The sequence below is a fragment of the Saccostrea echinata genome, unplaced genomic scaffold (genome assembly GCF_033153115.1).
Source record: "Saccostrea echinata isolate AGI-Se365-2 ecotype Australia unplaced genomic scaffold, CSIRO_AGI_Sech_v1 ptg000001l, whole genome shotgun sequence".
Lineage (NCBI taxonomy): Eukaryota > Metazoa > Mollusca > Bivalvia > Ostreida > Ostreidae > Saccostrea > Saccostrea echinata.
In genome coordinates, this window is record NW_026889750.1 from 3,760,077 (window position 1) to 3,776,937 (window position 16,861).

The 16,861-nt window shown below is 32.9% G+C and overlaps 1 protein-coding gene across 1 annotated transcript; it reads left to right on the plus strand.

The window, feature by feature from the left end:
- Positions 1-4,673: 4,673 nt before the first annotated feature.
- On the plus strand, positions 4,674-15,030 carry LOC133179710 (uncharacterized). Its single transcript, XM_061314434.1, has 9 exons — positions 4,674-4,732; positions 9,868-10,054; positions 10,477-10,592; positions 11,978-12,044; positions 12,850-12,963; positions 13,080-13,170; positions 13,777-13,865; positions 14,328-14,438; positions 14,702-15,030. Exons 2-9 carry the CDS (start codon positions 9,890-9,892, stop codon positions 14,876-14,878), a joined length of 930 nt encoding a protein of 309 aa, XP_061170418.1. The 5' UTR covers positions 4,674-4,732; positions 9,868-9,889; the 3' UTR covers positions 14,879-15,030.
- Positions 15,031-16,861: the final 1,831 nt, after the last annotated feature.

Genomic DNA, 16,861 nt, shown 5'->3' on the forward strand with positions numbered 1-16,861 from the left:
AAGCAGTGTTGAGAACTATGGCATGTCAAACGTTACAATATTCGATCTTTTCCATTTGTATTCTATAATTTTTCGTTTGCATTGTAAAATGTTTATTTGTATTCTGTATTTTTTTCATTTGTATTGTAAACTTTTTTATTTGTATTCAATAATTCTTCAGTTGTATCGTATAATTTTTTATTTGTATAATTTTCCATTTGTATTGTATAATTTCTCATTTGTATTGTTATTCTCTTTAGAGAAGTGGACAGGCTTTCGCCTACATCCACTTCTCTTCGCAAGCCTTCATGTTTTGATTCTGGAAAACGTGTAAATCTCGAACCGGTGAAGGTCTTCACTTCAACTGACATTTCGTCTAAAATACGTCTGAATGTACGTAATAGACGTGTTATATTATCAATTTTAACATAAATACACACAATTGTCACAAGAAAACTGACCTTAAGTATTGTTAATCCATTTTCACAAGTTCTCCATCCCGGATTTAAATTATGTGCAAGTAACTCTTGAAGTATTCAAAAATCTCTAATTCGGATAAAAATGGAAACTATATTACAAAATAATAATGAAACGAGAGAAATCGTCTACTCTGTTTAAACTAACGAGACAGTATTTCCTCAAGTTTCGTTCAAATTCTTTTGATCTTTATTCTAAATCTTTTTTCATTTCTCGGGAAAGGTAGAGTTAATATCGTTTAAAAATAAAAGAAAATATTTTTTTAGTATTGTCAGTGAGGAAGTAATGAAGTATTTTTTAAGCTCAAATTTACATTTAAATTGTATTAAAATAGTAAAAATAAGTAAAGGTAATAATATTAATTTTGAATAATATGCTAAATCAAAAATGAATTGTCAAAAACTTTTTTTGAACATTAAAATACGTCTTCGCCAATTTTTCCAAATTATCCGACTTAAAATTTTCAATTTTTTCTGATAAGCTGTGGTAGATAAACATTAGTTTAAATCCGGGATGGAGAACTTGTGAAAATGGATTAATAATACTTAAAGGTTAGTTTTCTTGTGACAATTGTGTGTATTTATGTTAAAATTGATAATATAACACGTCTATTACGTACATTCAGACGTGAAGTGTAGACCGTCACCGGTTCGAGATTTACACGTTTTCCAGAATCAAAACATGAAGGCTTGCGAAGAGAAGTGGATGTAGGCAAAAGCCTGTCCACTTCTCTAAAGAGAATATTGTATTGTATGCTTTTCCATTTGTATTGTAAAATTATACATTTCAAATGAAAAATTATAGAATACAAATGGAAAATTATAGAATAAAAATAAACATTTATACAATACAAATCGAAAATTATACAATGCAAATGGAAAATTATAGAATATAAATGGAAAATTATACAATACAAATGGAAAATATCGTATATTGCAATGTTTGACATGCCATAGAGAACAACAGTATCCCGATAGCCTTATAAAATGTATTTACAGAGATAAAATAATTTTGCTACATTGTGATAATTTTCCTTCTTCCTTGCATGATGATGCTCAGTATGCACTATTTTCTTTCTTTTAAATACAGATCGGCGGTGAAAAAGGGCATACTATAAAACCTGGCCTGGCCCCTTTTGCCTGGCCTGGCCTCTAAGTTGGCCTGGCCTCTATTTTGGCCTTTAATTTGGCTCCAAACAAATTTTTGGCCTGGCCTCAAAAGTTGGCCTGGTCTCAAATTTGGCATCTGTAAAAATTTTTGGCCTCACTCAAAAATAATTTTTTCAGAATTTGATTGATTTTTTATTGGTTTCAGTTTTTTCAAAGTTAAAGCAGATAATTAATATATTTCTGTTGATTTTTAAATGTGCTCATTAAAATAATCATGTTCTACCAACAATTTGTTTAATTTTTATTGATTATCAGTCAATTTTCATAGATTTCTTTTTATGATTTGAAGACCTTTGTTATTTGCAAACATTTCATACTGACACACTGCCAATCGTCCCCTTTGATTATTTAGAAAAGAGTCTCAAAGTTTATTTTGTATTTTCCAAATTGTGCACATTCAAAAAACAATCTCCAATAATATTCCATATCAAATGTCATAGATAGCTTAAACAAAGTTCCACTTGTTAAGTGATGAACCATCACTCTTCACACACTGCAATGTAGAATGTTGTGTTACTGATATCCCTGCATGCTCTTGGATTTGATATATAGAATACAGGCATCTAGGAATCTTTTAATAGTAATACACTACCATAAACCAATGCAGATATCAAAATATTTATATTATATAGATTAATTTCAAAATGAGATGGAATTTAAAATAAATAACATCATCAGATAATTAATTACTTTCTGTTTCTGTGCAATAAATCTGTAATTGGATATCGGATCACAAATCATTCTGCAGCTTGGTGCTCGACAGGGAGTCAAGGTTGCTGTTAATCAGTGATGAAATGTATATGTGCACTGCCAGTTTTGTAAAAAAAAAAAAATGCACTGCAACATTCTTTTCCCACAATTATCAAAACAAAAGGTGATTTTTATAACAGTTTAATAACATTTGAGTTGTAAAACTATTGCATCCTATCAACCAGACTTTTAGACTCCTATAGGATTTGGTCAATTACTTGCATATTACAGTGTTGACAGTATTTCCACCAGTTGAAGTAAAAAAGGTCCACGTCATAAAAAAAACATTTTTTATATTCTTAATCAAGACAGTTTTTAAGTACAAACAAGTAACACTTATCAAAGTAACAATATTCTTTTTAATTCAAAGTTATTATTACCTATCTGAGTCATTTCTTTGTTGTCTTGATAATTCAAATTTATGCTTCTAAACTTTTTATTGTGTGGATATCATCAATCCTACCTTTGATATTAAAAAAAAAAATAAAGTCACATTTACTAAATCATTGTGGTATTTTTGCATTGAAAGTAAAACAATATTCTCTGTGTTATAGTCTTCAAAATTGAAATGATCAATAGATAATCAATAAAATAAATCAGACTGGTGGTAAAACATGATTATTTTAATGTGCACATTTGAAAATTAACAGAAATATATTATTTATCTGCTTTAACTTTGAAAAAACTGAAACCAATAAAAAAAAATAAAATCAATCAAATTCTTAAAAAAGAAATTATTTTTGGGTGAGACCAAAACTGAGGCCAAAAATTTTTACAGAGGCCAAATTTTGAGGCCAGGCCAAAAATTGGCTTGGAGCCAAATTAGAGGCCTCACTAGATGAAAGGGGCCAGGCCAGGTTTTAAAGTATGCCGTGGAAGACATATTGCACCGGTTTCGTACTTCGATAAAGGATGATGTGCCAGAACTACTTTCGGCGGCCCCTTTTTCTACGACGAATTATATTTATTCTCCAACGATTTTGATAGTTTTCAAACAAAAGTGAATAAATACGACGCCTTTTGAATAGTTTCAATAGTTCCAACACATTTTGATTCTGAAGATTACTGCATTATTTATGATTTTTAGACCCCATGAGAGCAAAATTCGACTTGGTTTGTGACAATAGAATCTTTTATGAAAAAAGAAAAGGCGAGTCTTAGTACAATACAGGGGTATGCATTTCCAATGAATCTACCTTATATGGCTATTGTTATTACTAGTATTTCGCACATTGTCGCTTACCGAAAACAATTGTCCAATCCGATGACTGAACGACAAAACATGCTGGTTTACTACATGTTTACATTTTATCACAGACACGTGGCTTAGGTCAATTTACACATTATCTCTCTTACACTTCAAACTTTTAATGGCCAGCAAAGGCTTTTTATACATGACAATACGTATGGAACCACAGTGTTTACCGTTTTGGGTAATTCACAATGAAACGTGTATTCACTGATTCTCGGGAATACGTGTAGCCAATTGCCCAACGACGCTTTACAAAACTATGAAATTATACAATGTATATTTATTTTAAAAAAAATTGTTTGTAATTATGACCACGGAAATTGTAGATTCGCGTCTAATCTGTGACTCAAATGAATAAAAAAAAATGTTTATCGGAAAACATGAAAAAAAAAATTATGCCTTTTTTTCCAAGCATTAAATTTCCTTAGATATTTTGTAGTACTCACTCGTAATACAACTCATTTAGCTGATTGGTCGGTTAGAGAGTCACGCCGGTGCTTCGATTAGCATATGAATTTGTTCTTACGTCAGGAAAATTATTTCGTCGATCTGTTCATAATGGGGAAGACCAGCCAGATTTTAACAATGATTTAAACACAACATTTGAGCTCAGTTAGGTACAATTATTTTATCCTTTCACATATAGGTAGATTTCAATAAAATACAGCGACCATCCAAGGGAGAAAAATGTGCCTACGTGCGCTCGTTTATTTTAAGGGCTTCAAAGATTGGGGCGTGGCCAAAATTCAATGGGAATTGGATGTAAACATGGTACTCCTACTCAAAATAAAGATAAATATCTTCCAAATTATGTTTCAATTTTCATTAAAAGTAGTATTCCATGACGGTTCACATATCAGTGATTAAGTGGATGCAAAAATTAGAGTAAAATTTAGATATTTTATTTTTTGTCAATTTACCGGGGGCCGTATGGCACATCATCCTTTTGACAGGTCCATAACGAGATAAATATCTTTTTTATCTTGTCAAAAATGAGCCCATCCGGCTTTCGTACTAGTCTGACGTACATGTAACACAGATATAAATTCTGTTCACAAGTGCAGAAAGTGTGTTTGGTGAACTTTGGTCCCCAAATAGACAGAAGGTAAGAATTAATATCGTTACAGGCTTTTTAATTTGGTTACATTGTAATCATGCACGACATGATTTCTATGAGATGTAAAGGGATTAGTCTAGTTTAAGGAAGCTCTAAACACTAACAAAAAGTGCTTTTTGGACTTGGAGAAAAATATATCACGTAAAGGTGTGCATATTGAGATTATTTAGTTCATTTGCAACATAGAGTACCTGCCTTATTTCCCCAGGAAAAATGTTCAAAGACAATGGTCTATTCATGAACAGAAATCACTGTTGTTCACTTACATTGGGAAAAATACTGAAAATAATAAATTCAATTACTTATTCTTAGTCAAATGTAATGCTCAGAATATTTTAATCTATAATAAATTGTGTAATTAACTGTAAATAACCATTTCTTCTATTTTTCTCCTAAGGGCAGATCACTCTAACTGCATAAAACTACCTTACAAGTAGAACTCTTTGGTGTGCTGTGTTTAGAGCTTCCTTAAATGTATTGTGTTTCGGTGCTTCTTTTGTTCGTTGGTCTTCAATAGGTTATCCTATGGAAAGCATTCCAACACCTCAATTCCTAAAATGTACACATGCAAAGCTGATTTGTAGATTGTAATTCATGTAACTTTTTTTTAAATTATGCATTATCTCCAAACGCCCATTTCGACAAGTAATCGAGTCAGTTCACTGTTGTATATGCACCATTTTTAATGGTATATAATATTTACGATAATAACTTCCTCACGTAACATTCTTTTATAGCGGAGGTGGTACCTGAAGAACCTCTACGCTACTCAAAATAACTGTCTACTTCTTATATGCAATTTGGGAGGAGGGGACTTTTTTTTCTTTTTTGGTAAACGTTTTCAGTGTGCTGTTTGTGATAAGTTTATTTACATAGGAAATAATGCTTGCGCATATCATGTTTTATAAATTTGTGTTTGTGATAAAAAGCCATACATGTACCTACCTTGCCGGCGACACGACCGACTCAAGAAGAATGAAGGTGTGCAAAGCGCAGACGATCCCCTGCTCGTTGAAAAGAATTTTCTTTTAATTCTAAAAGTTCATGAAAAGTTCCAAAATTATATTGTCAATATAATCTTTTACACATTTGCTTCCTATATTTTGTTGAATAAATTATTGACAAATAATTTATTTTTCACTAATGTTTTAAGATACAATGTATTCAAAAGAGAAAAAAAAAGCTTCACACAGAATTCGAACTCTGTCAAAAAGCTCACGGTTAGGTGTAAGATTAAACGCGTTAGCCATGCACTACGAAGTCTGGTTGTCTTGTTGTGTGTCAGTGTGATTTAAATTAACGAGTTTGTTGAAGCGTAATTTTTTCAGAAATGTTTGTTCGATTTTCATATAGAATGGGTTCAGACTCCATTTTTTTTAAATCATGAAATAGATTTTACATTTACTTTTCCGTCATTTAAAGAATGAAGAATGAGACTTGACCCATCTTTTTCAAAAATCATTTTTATGGCTCTAATAAATCCATTTTCCACGAAATATGCTTTACTTTCAACTTTAAAAACAAATGATCAATCAAAAAGTCATTTAATAAAATAATTGAATCAAATGTGTTGAAGATGACATTACTGAAAAACATCGTTTTAGAAAATATATTTTTTCCGTGATGTTTGAAAATTGAGAAATATATTGTCCCAGAGTGGGGGAATGTCCTCGTCTTATACGCCCTCTTTCTTTAAAAGGAAATCACCCGTTTCTATATATAGATATACTTATTCAATTCGGATATCATTTGGGAAGAGTGTTATATTGTTATGCCCCCGTTATCGAAGATTCGGGGGCACATATTTTTTGCCCTCTCCGTCCGTCTGTCTGTCTGTCTAGCTGTCTGTCTGTCTGTTTGTCCGCAAAAATTTTAACCTTGCCCATAACTTTTGATTGATTAGAGCTATGGCTTTGGTATTTCACATGTGTATTCCTTGTTACAAGACCTCTCTTTGGGTACCATAAAATATGACCTTTTGACCTTTGATCCACTTTTGCTATTTTTTTTTCAGAATTTAACCTTGGCCATAACTTTTGAATAATTGGTGCTAGGGCTTTCAAACTTCACTTGTGTATACCTTGTGACAAGACCTTCCTTTGGATACCAACAACTTTGACCCGTTGACCTTGACCTTGGAGTTTGACCTACTTTTGAAAAACTTTAATCTTGGCCATAACTTTTGATTAGTTGGTGCTAGGGCTTTCGTACTTCACATATGTAATCCTTGTGACAAGGCCTTCTTTTGGATACCAACAACTTTGACCCATTGACCTTGACCTTGGAGTTTGACCTACTTTTGCAAGATTTTAACCTTGGCCATCACTTTTGTACGGTTGGTGCTAGGGCTTTCATACTTCACATATGTAATCCTTGTGTTCAGACCTTCCTTCCCTTCTGATACCAACAACTTTGACCCTTTGACCTTGACCTTGGAGTTTGACCTATTTTTGCAAAACTTTAACCTTGGCCATAACTTTTGTACGGTTGGTGCTAGGGTTTTCATACTTCACATATGCAATCCTTGTGTCAAGACCTTCCTTCTAATTCCAACAACTTTGACACTTTGACCTTTGACCTATTTCTGAAAAACTTTAACCCTGGCCATTATTTTTGAATAGTTGGTGCTAGGGCTTTTATACTTCACATATGTATCCTTATGACAATACCTTCCTTTGGATACCAACTTTGACCATTTGACCTTGGAATTTGACGTACTTTTGAAAGATTTTAACCTTGGCCATCACTAACGGTTGGTGCTAGGGCTTTCATATTTCACATGTGTATTTCTTGTGAGAAGGCCTTTCCTTGTGCACCATTAATTTTGACCATTTGAACTTGACCTTGATGTTTGACTTACTTTTGAAAAACTCTAATCTTTTCCATATCTTTTCAATGGTTGCTGCTAGGGTTTTCATATTTCACAGGTATATTCCTCGAGACAAGACCGTACTTTGGGTACCAACATATTTGATTTGCATTTGAAAAAGTTTAACCTTTGTTATGAGTTGCCATACGGGGACATCAGTGTTTCACAAACACATCTTGTTATAGGTGCAGCTATGTCATATAACAATCATTTTACATGTTCATTAATCTAATTTCGAAACGATGACTTTAAACGAGATATCTTTAAACAAAACTGTCGATATTCTTGTTTCATCAACTTCTTTGTCAATAGCTTGCCTCGTTTTAGAAATTGTTCGCACCTAGAGCATGCTCTAGCGAATTAAATCAACTGGGAGACATAAACGCAATATGCAGGTGATAAGGGTATATTGCTACTTAAGTAAGGAAAGTTGACAATAGAAAAGTTGAAGTTATCACGTTTATCATAAAGTTTGTTGTTAGGTTACCATTAACGTCTTTTTCTAGTAAAAATATCCAAATATGAAACAGATGGGTGAGACTCTGTGGTATCTTTTATTTCAAGTTCACTTGGACATATCGAGTCGACTTATGAATGGAAGTTTCTATTGTTAATTGATAATACGTCGTCCATATATCTAGTATTTCGACATCTTATACATAGTGGAGCTAATAAAGGCTCACAAATTCTTGAAACGCACTACTTTCATTATGAAATTGAACTACAATTAATTTCCAAGTTATATCAAATTTTTGAAAAAGACTAACTTTTTCCAATATAGGTTTTATAATTTTACAATCAAACTGGACATGTTTTGTATCATCTTCAATTTCACAATTTTCATAAAAAGGAGGAATATCTTTGCTTTGCTTGCTCATAGTAACATTGTTGTTCAAAATACCATGACATGTAATAATTTATGATTAAATTCTGATTTTCTCATATTTAATAATCTTGTTTTTATATTTTTTTTTCCATATACAACCATCCAGAACATAAAATATTCTTCTCCCATCGTTTTCTAAAAAAGTTTTTTTTTGAAAAATTGAGTAATAACAAGATGTGTTTGTGATACACTGATGCCCCCGTATGGCATCTTATAGCAAAGGTTAAACTTTCTCAAATGCAAATCAAATATGTTGGTACCCAAAGTAAGGTCTTGTCTCGAGGAATAAACCTGTGAAATATGAAAGCCCTAGCAACAACCATTGAATAGTTATGGAAAAGGTTTAACTTTTTTCAAAGGTATGTCAAACATCAAGGTCAAATGGTCAAAATTAATGGCGTCCATTGAAAGGCCTTTTCTCAAGAAATACACATCTGAAATATGAAAGCCGAAACTCCAATCGTTCAAAAGTTATGACCAGGGTTAAAGTTTTCCAAAAGTATGTCAAAGGTCAAGGTCAAAGGGTCAAAGTTGTTGGAATCCAAAGAAAGGCCTTGTCACAAGAATTACATATGTGAAGTATGAAAGCCCTAACACCAACCGTTCAAAAGTTATGGCCAAGGATAAAGTTTTCCAAAAGTAGGTCAAACTCCAAGGTCAAGGTCAAAAGGTCAAAGTTGTTGGTATCCAGAGAAAGGCCTTGTCACAAAGATTAGATATGTGAAATATGAAAGCCCAAGCACCTACCGTTCAAAAGTTATGGCCAAGGTTAAAGTTTTCCAAAAGTAGGTCAAACTCCAAGGTCAAGGTCAGAGGGTCAAAGTTGTTGGTATCTAAAGGAAGGCCTTCTCACATGGAATACACATGTGAAGTATGAAAGCCCTAGCACCAACCGTTTAAAAGTTATGGTCAAGGTTAAAGTTTTTTCAAAAGTAAGTCAAACTCCTAGGACAAGGTCAAAAGGTCAAAGTTGTTGGTATCCAAAGGAAGGCCTTCTCACAAGAAATACACATGTGAAGTATGAAAGCCCTAGCACTAGTTGTTCAAAAGTTATGGCCAAGGATAAAGTTCGGTAAAATTTTGCAAAACTGGGTCAAACTCCAAGGTCAAATATGGTGGTACCCAAAGAAAGGTCTTGTCACAAGAAATACACATGTGAAATATGAGAAGCCATAGATCTAGCCAATCAAAAGTTATGGGCAAGGTTAAAGTTTTTGCGGACAAACAGACAGACAGACGGACGGACAGGACAAAAACTATATACCCCCGAATCTTCGATACGGGGGCATAAAAAATTGCTTCTTATATCCCGTATAGAATTTTATAATAGAACAATTTTTGTTAATTGTTTTTCATTTTAACTTTTAGTCTGCAGATAGATAACTGACAAATGCAAAACATGATTCCAGTGGTTGATTTGGCACCATATACATTGTCAGTCACAGAGGAGCAAGTGGACACCTGTACATTACGTAAACTAGCCGATGAGATATGTCATGCTTTTCAAGATGTTGGCTTTGTCTATTTGAAAAATCATGGAATACCTCAACAATTGGTTAGTGATTGTTAAACAACAGTTGGGAAGCTTCAGTTCACATGTATAGTAACATTTTATACCTTCATGCATTAAAGTCATATACAATAACCATTTTCTTAAAGCATTTTTTAAAACGAGTTTAACGTGCAAAACCATGTGATTGTTGATGCAAAATAGAGTAGACATTAAATTTCAATTAAATAGAGAAAATATATTTGAGATAAATTCCATGTATGGAAATTTAGAATTTATAGTCGAGATAATAAAAAAAAAATTGACATTTTAGATATATGTTTTAAACCCCAGCAATTGGTAAGTTATTGATGAACAAATCATATAGAAAATATCTAGAGAATAAAAAAGTGAAATGAACCGACTTTTACATAAATATTTGTAACCTTCCACTGTTAGTTTGCTTATATAACTATGTATTTCTGTAGATCAATGACGTGTTTTCAACGTCGAAAATGTTTTTTGACCAGCCAGAAGAATTGAAACAAAAATATGCAATTCCTTGTGGAGAACTCCACGGCTATATATCATTTGAGGCAGAGAAGTATTCATACTATTTTGATGATTTTCATTTTAGTTTCATTAAAAAGTAATATATTTTGCCATCAAATACGGTAATTGTAAGAGAATAAAAAATTCAAATAGCGTGGTTCGTTCATTAAATAATAATAAATAAAGATCAAAGATCAATGGAATTCTTACTATTTAGAGTTATTAATTTACTCAACCTTTTTTTAGCTCACCTGAGCCGAAGGCGCAAGTGACTTTTTCTGATCACATTTTGTCCGGCGTCCGTCTGTTTAGCTATCTGTCCGTCTGTTTGTAAACTTTTCACATTTTCGACTTCTTCTCAAGAAACACTGGACCAATTTCAACCAAACTTGCCACAAAGTATCCTTGGGTAAAGGGAATTCAAATTTGTTCAAATGAAGGGCCACGCCTTCTTCAAAGGGGTATTATTATGAATTAGTGAAAAATTAATTGCATCTTTTAAAAATCTTCTTCTCAAGAACTACTGGGTTAGAAAATATGAAACTTAAGAGGAATCATCCTCATGTAGTGTAGATTCCAGTTTATTCAAATCATGACCCCCGGGGGTAGGGTGGGGCCACAATGGGTGATCAAAGATTTACATAGGAATATTTAGGAAAAATCTTTAAAATCTTCTCAAGAACAGCAAAGCCATGATGAGTCATATTTATATGGAAGCATCCTCAGGTAGTGTAAATTCAAATTTGTTCAAATCATGACCCCGGGGGTAGGGTGGGGTCGTAATAGGCAATCAGTTTTACATAGGAATACATAAGAAAAATCTTTAAAAATCTTCTTCTCAAAAACAGCAAAGCCATGAGTGGTGATATTTATATGGAAGCATCCTAAGGTAGTGTAGATTCAAGTTTGTTCAAATCATGACTTCGGGGTTTGGGTTGGGCCACAACGAGTGATCAAAATTTTCTTCTTCTCAAGAACAGCAAAATCATGATTAGTCATATTCATTTTCTAGTGTGTTCAAATCATATGCCCAGGGGTAGGCCAACCAAGGCAACAACAGAGGATCAAACGTCTTGAAAAAATTCTTGAAAAGTCTACTTAAGCCATGATTAGTCATATTGATATGGAAGCATCCTCAGGTAGTGTAGAGTCAAGTTTGTTTAAATACCCCCCCCCCCCCTTTAATATTTAAACTTTCAATACTGAACTGATTTCTTCTTTTTGTTAGCCAAAGTGCTCAGGTGAGTGATGTGGCCCATGAGCCTCTTGTTTCTATTTCCTTCTTTGCTAATTCATATTTTAGAAAAATTGATCAAGTGTTTTGAGTTGTCATTCATCTTTTTACGTCTCCAAAGTCATTCAGAAAAGCTTTTACTTCCCATTCCTGTCTGTCGTTTTCCTTCGTTCATAAACTTTTATTTCTATTTTTCTCTACAGAGTTAATCACGACAGGCCAGTTTCTGATGCTAGAGAGGGCTATACTATGCTAGTATCCAAGGATGGTGTAAGTTGAGATTCTGCTTATATGTCCTGAACAGAAGGTTGTCGGAACAAACCTGTATGTGGTTCGGCCAAAAGCCATCAATATTTTATTCCGTCTTTGTAGAATTCACATGTACAACAGCTGAGCAAACTTCTGTTCAGTTTGCCTGTCTTGGTTTTAATTGAATCTATATTTATTTGTATATAAGCTTGAGCTTTGTTCCTCACGACCCATTTTAATGGATGGAAATACGTGGAGCTCGATTTGTTTTACATATAAGCTTTTTTTAAAATTTAAACAGAATTTTTTTTAGCTGCTATAGCAACATCCAGCTCACCGTGATAGTGAAAATTTGGATCTGTTCATGCTTCATGTGATACAACTGCTGATTTATTTAAATATTTTTTGTGGATGCATGATCAGTAATAAGTAAAATAGCTTCAATCCTTGTGGAAGTATTTCCATGGATCGAAATTTTTATTTTATAAAAAATTCCTTTGATTGGTGAAATTGAGGTTGAATAAAATGATATTAAATCATTGGATCTACATCATGTACATATCCTTGAGAGTTTAAGGATCATTTGGCTTTGAATTGGAGAAATATTCCTATTTTATTGAAACTTTTACAGGTCATTTAAATCAAAAGGAAATAATGACCGTATTTTTGAATGATTTACACTTAGAACATGCAGGGTCGTTTACTCTCTTTCCAAAAAAGGATTGAAACTCGTTTACAAATTTGTGGAAAATTATGGCCAACACACAAGCTTAAAATGCTGCAATAACACAAAAGAATAATAAATTCTCACTCTTGTTTTATTCAGACATTGCCCCAAAACATGCCACCAGAAATAATGTCAACATTCAAGGAAATCTACATTACTTGTACAAAATTAGCATTACGAATGTTGGATCTCCTTTCCATAGGATTAGACAAAGTATGTAAGAGCATGGTTAATAAAACTCACAACACTGAGAAATCTATTTATGAAAACAAGCTTTCATTCTGACATATAAGAACAAATCTTTTTTTTCTTCTTATTTCATCACACAGGACCGAGAATACTTGAGACAGTTTCACAGAGGGATATGTGTTGGTGGAAATAGCACAACGCTTCGATCAAACTACTATCCTCCTATAAAAGGTATATATATATATATATATATATATATATATATATATATATATATATATATATATATATATATATATATATATATATATATCGTTACCAATACACGTTAGATTCCGTAGGTCGTGAGTTCAACCCCGGGCTGGGGCGGAAGTGGGTATCCTTATAAAAGTGAATTTCTTTGTGCTTTCTATATTAATATTTCTTCACTTAGGGCAGTTATGTTAGTTTAAGAGTTGTTGTAAAATGTGCTTTATAAATAAAAATTAATTTCATTACAACGTGTATTGGTAACGATCCTCTAATAAAACTAATGTCCAAATAACTGTATCTCACTTCCATTCCACCCTCAATGACGTGTAGTGTAGGACAGCGCCGCGAGAATTCCATCGGCATCGAAAGCAAGTTTTTAGACTTGCCTAGATAGCCGAGCGGTCTTGCGCGCTGTTCCTGTACTGCTAGGAGACAGATTCCGTAGGTCGAGAGTTCAACCCCGGGCTGGGGCGGAAGTGGGTATCCTTATAAAAGTGAATTTCTTTGTGCTTTATATATTTATATATATATATATATATATATATATATATATATATATTTTTTTTTTTTTTTTTTTTTTTGCAGAGATAAAGGAGGGCCAGGCGAGATGTGGAGAACATTCGGATTATGGCACCATAACGTTTCTATTTCAAGACGATATGCCAGGACTGGAAGTTAGAAAATATTCGTACCAATTTTCAAAATTAACACTTTAAGTTGCTTGCTTTCACCCTAACAAAAATACTAAAGTAGACTTTGGTTTACTATAGTATCAAAGTTGTTTTTTTTACTTTTCTAAATCAAAGTTTTTAATTAAGTAAATCAAGGTATTTTTGCAATGAATTTGGAATTGTTATACTTCCATTTTTGCAAGTCTTACATGCAGTATTTTAATATAAAAAAGAAATATTACTTGTATATTCATATACAATTCTAAAATTTAAACCAATGGTGTGTAATTTAAGAGATATTAAGGGACTGAATATCAAAAAAAAGTTCTTGATTAAAGTTTCATGGCAAATCAAAGTAATCAAAATTTCTGTGTATACTTTAGTAAACTATAGTAAAATTATAGTAAGTTTTTGTAAGAGAGCAGCTAATTGTTCATAGTATGAATCTACAACAAATCATTGAAGGCAAAAAGCCCCAGCGATGAATACCTCCCTGTGCCTCCTGTTGAGGGTACCATCGTTATGAACGTTGGAGATATGATGCAAAGATGGAGTGCTGACAGACTAAAAGCTACGGTATAATATAGATACTAAACTTTTTTGTAGCTTTTTACATTCCATAAAAGCTTTTGCTCGTACCATTATCCCATAGATCGCCCAGATTAGTTCTTCAGGGACAAGCAAATGATCCCCCATGAGTTGCGTGAATAGAAAAAAAGCAAACAATAAGAATTAGCAAAATTCTTTCACATGAAACTTTTCATATGAATTAAACTCACTGTTGGCTGTATAAATCTAAATTTCCCATGCTTAATTTTTTTTAAATTTCATTCTCACAGAAACATAGAGTCGTTGTACCACAGAAAGACAAAGCTAGGGAAAGACCGAGACAATCCATTGCAGTTTTTGTTACTCCTGATGACGATATCACCATTACATGCATCGACGGATCAAATAAATATCCACCAATACGATACCTGGACTACTTAAAAACAAAAATAGATGCCAACTTCTAAAACAAGTTATACTTGTTTATAATTAATCCATTTTACTAAGAACATTTGCACATCGATTTTAAGAAAATTGTATATTGATATATAGCTTCCTCCAATGGAATACATTGTATTTGCCATTTTGCACCAAATAATAAGTGCAAGCAGAACCAAGTACAAATAAAAGTATTTTAACGTAATTAACTTATTATTGTTAAATGTTTAAAATGTGGCAAATATACCTTCTTATATATCCTTGTTATAAACATTTGAGTACTGTTTTCACTAAGAGCCAAGTTTTAGAGAGATATGTCATTACAGGCATACAGTGTATACATATATAAAAACGTGTACCACAAAGTGATGATTTTTTGTTTTCATATGATACCTTTGCAAAACTTACATCCTATCTTTGCAAATCAGTACCTGTCCATTCTACACTTTGTAACGATATTTTATACATTCGCCAGGGACAATACATTTCCAAAAATATGAAGTTTAAAATAAAACAAGATGACCAAGGGTCACAATGCTAACCTGGTTCACCATTCTTTTCCAAAAATGGATACGTACTTTTAGATTAAAAATTTAATTAATGTGGTCATTATAAGGTTAAATTGTGAAGTTAAAAAAAAAATGTCAACCATTTCAAAATACAGCATATTAAGGTTTGATGTAAACTTTACAAACTGTAACCTTGAATCTACAGTACAAAGGAATACCTGCATATTTTAAAATATGCCAATCGTGTTCCTACTTTCTTCCAAAGATGATTTTCAAAGAATTCTAAACATCTATATAACACACAAGTACTCTGAAGTAATATTTTAAAAAGTTGCTGAGGTTCTTCATTGGTAATATCTATGTAGTCTTCGAAGACCAGATGTTGCAACAATCTGTTGAAATTGTGATGGGTACTAATCGAGCTTCTTTATGAGATCTTCTACATGCTTCTTCTGTCAACCTTACATGTAGCTTTGCTTAGAGTTACAAATTTGGGATGGTATAATATTTCCTTTTTCTTTTTTTTTCTAGCATATTACAAATAAATCACAGATCTGCTTACGAATAGAAGTAATAATTACATATTGGTGAAATACATGGAATTTGGCAATTTTTCAAATAAACTTAGAAACTTTGAAAATTTGCCAAATTCCATGAATATCATTTTCCTTTGAGACTATCAAGCTACTTTATTGCTACTTTAAGCTTTACAGCTTATCAGTATATACAATATAATACTGTCAGAGAGAGAGAGAGTACAGAAGTGGATAATTTACAGGAGAACGATGTGTACGTACATAAATAATAGTGAAATAAAAAGAAAGAAAAAACTAGAGTGAGCTCGTTGCAAAGCAACGAATAGGTCTTCCGTTGGAGCTGTGGAAGGAAGAAGTGACCTTGAGTCAATGTCATGCCACATTCTAAAGTTATACATGTACATGTAAGCAATCATGTAAGGGGAAGCAACTTACAATATTTCGCTAGGAAAAACTGTAAAGGAATGTACATGACCTTGAACATTCCAAATGACCTTGCGTCAAGCCATGACACACTCTCGTCGTAGCACCCAATCTGTGTGTTACCGACTTGAAAATTTCACAGTGGCGCATGTTCTTTTAGTCCATACATACAGACAAAACATCTTATCCTTAGTGACCTTAAACTTGAGACAAGGCCATGTCACACTCTGCATGATACCAGCAATGTTTCACTACAAATACGGTATCAAAATTACAGTTTCTCTGTCAGTGACCTTGACTCGACCAAATGACCTTGCATCAAGGCCATAACACACACTGGTTAAGAGCAATCCCAATCTGTGGGTTTCTGAATGGATAAGTTCAGCTATGTTTTTTTTTCAGACCATACAGCGAGTCGGAATAATTTGTTAGGTTCAACACAATGATTTAAAAATTCATTAAGAATGTTTTATGTCCAGTTTGGATAAGTAGTAAAACGTGGAGCTCGGTCCTTTGGATGAGACCGTATAAGGTCTCGTGTCGA

Bases quoted from the DNA above. Each gene is read 5' to 3' on its own strand.
- LOC133179710 (XM_061314434.1), top strand. From the start codon at position 9,890: ATGCAAAACATGATTCCAGTGGTTGATTTGGCACCATATACATTGTCA. The intron at 13,866-14,327 runs GTTAGAAAATAT...AAATCATTGAAG, and splicing joins ACGATATGCCAGGACTGGAA to GCAAAAAGCCCCAGCGATGA. The intron at 14,439-14,701 runs GTATAATATAGA...TCATTCTCACAG, and splicing joins CTGACAGACTAAAAGCTACG to AAACATAGAGTCGTTGTACC.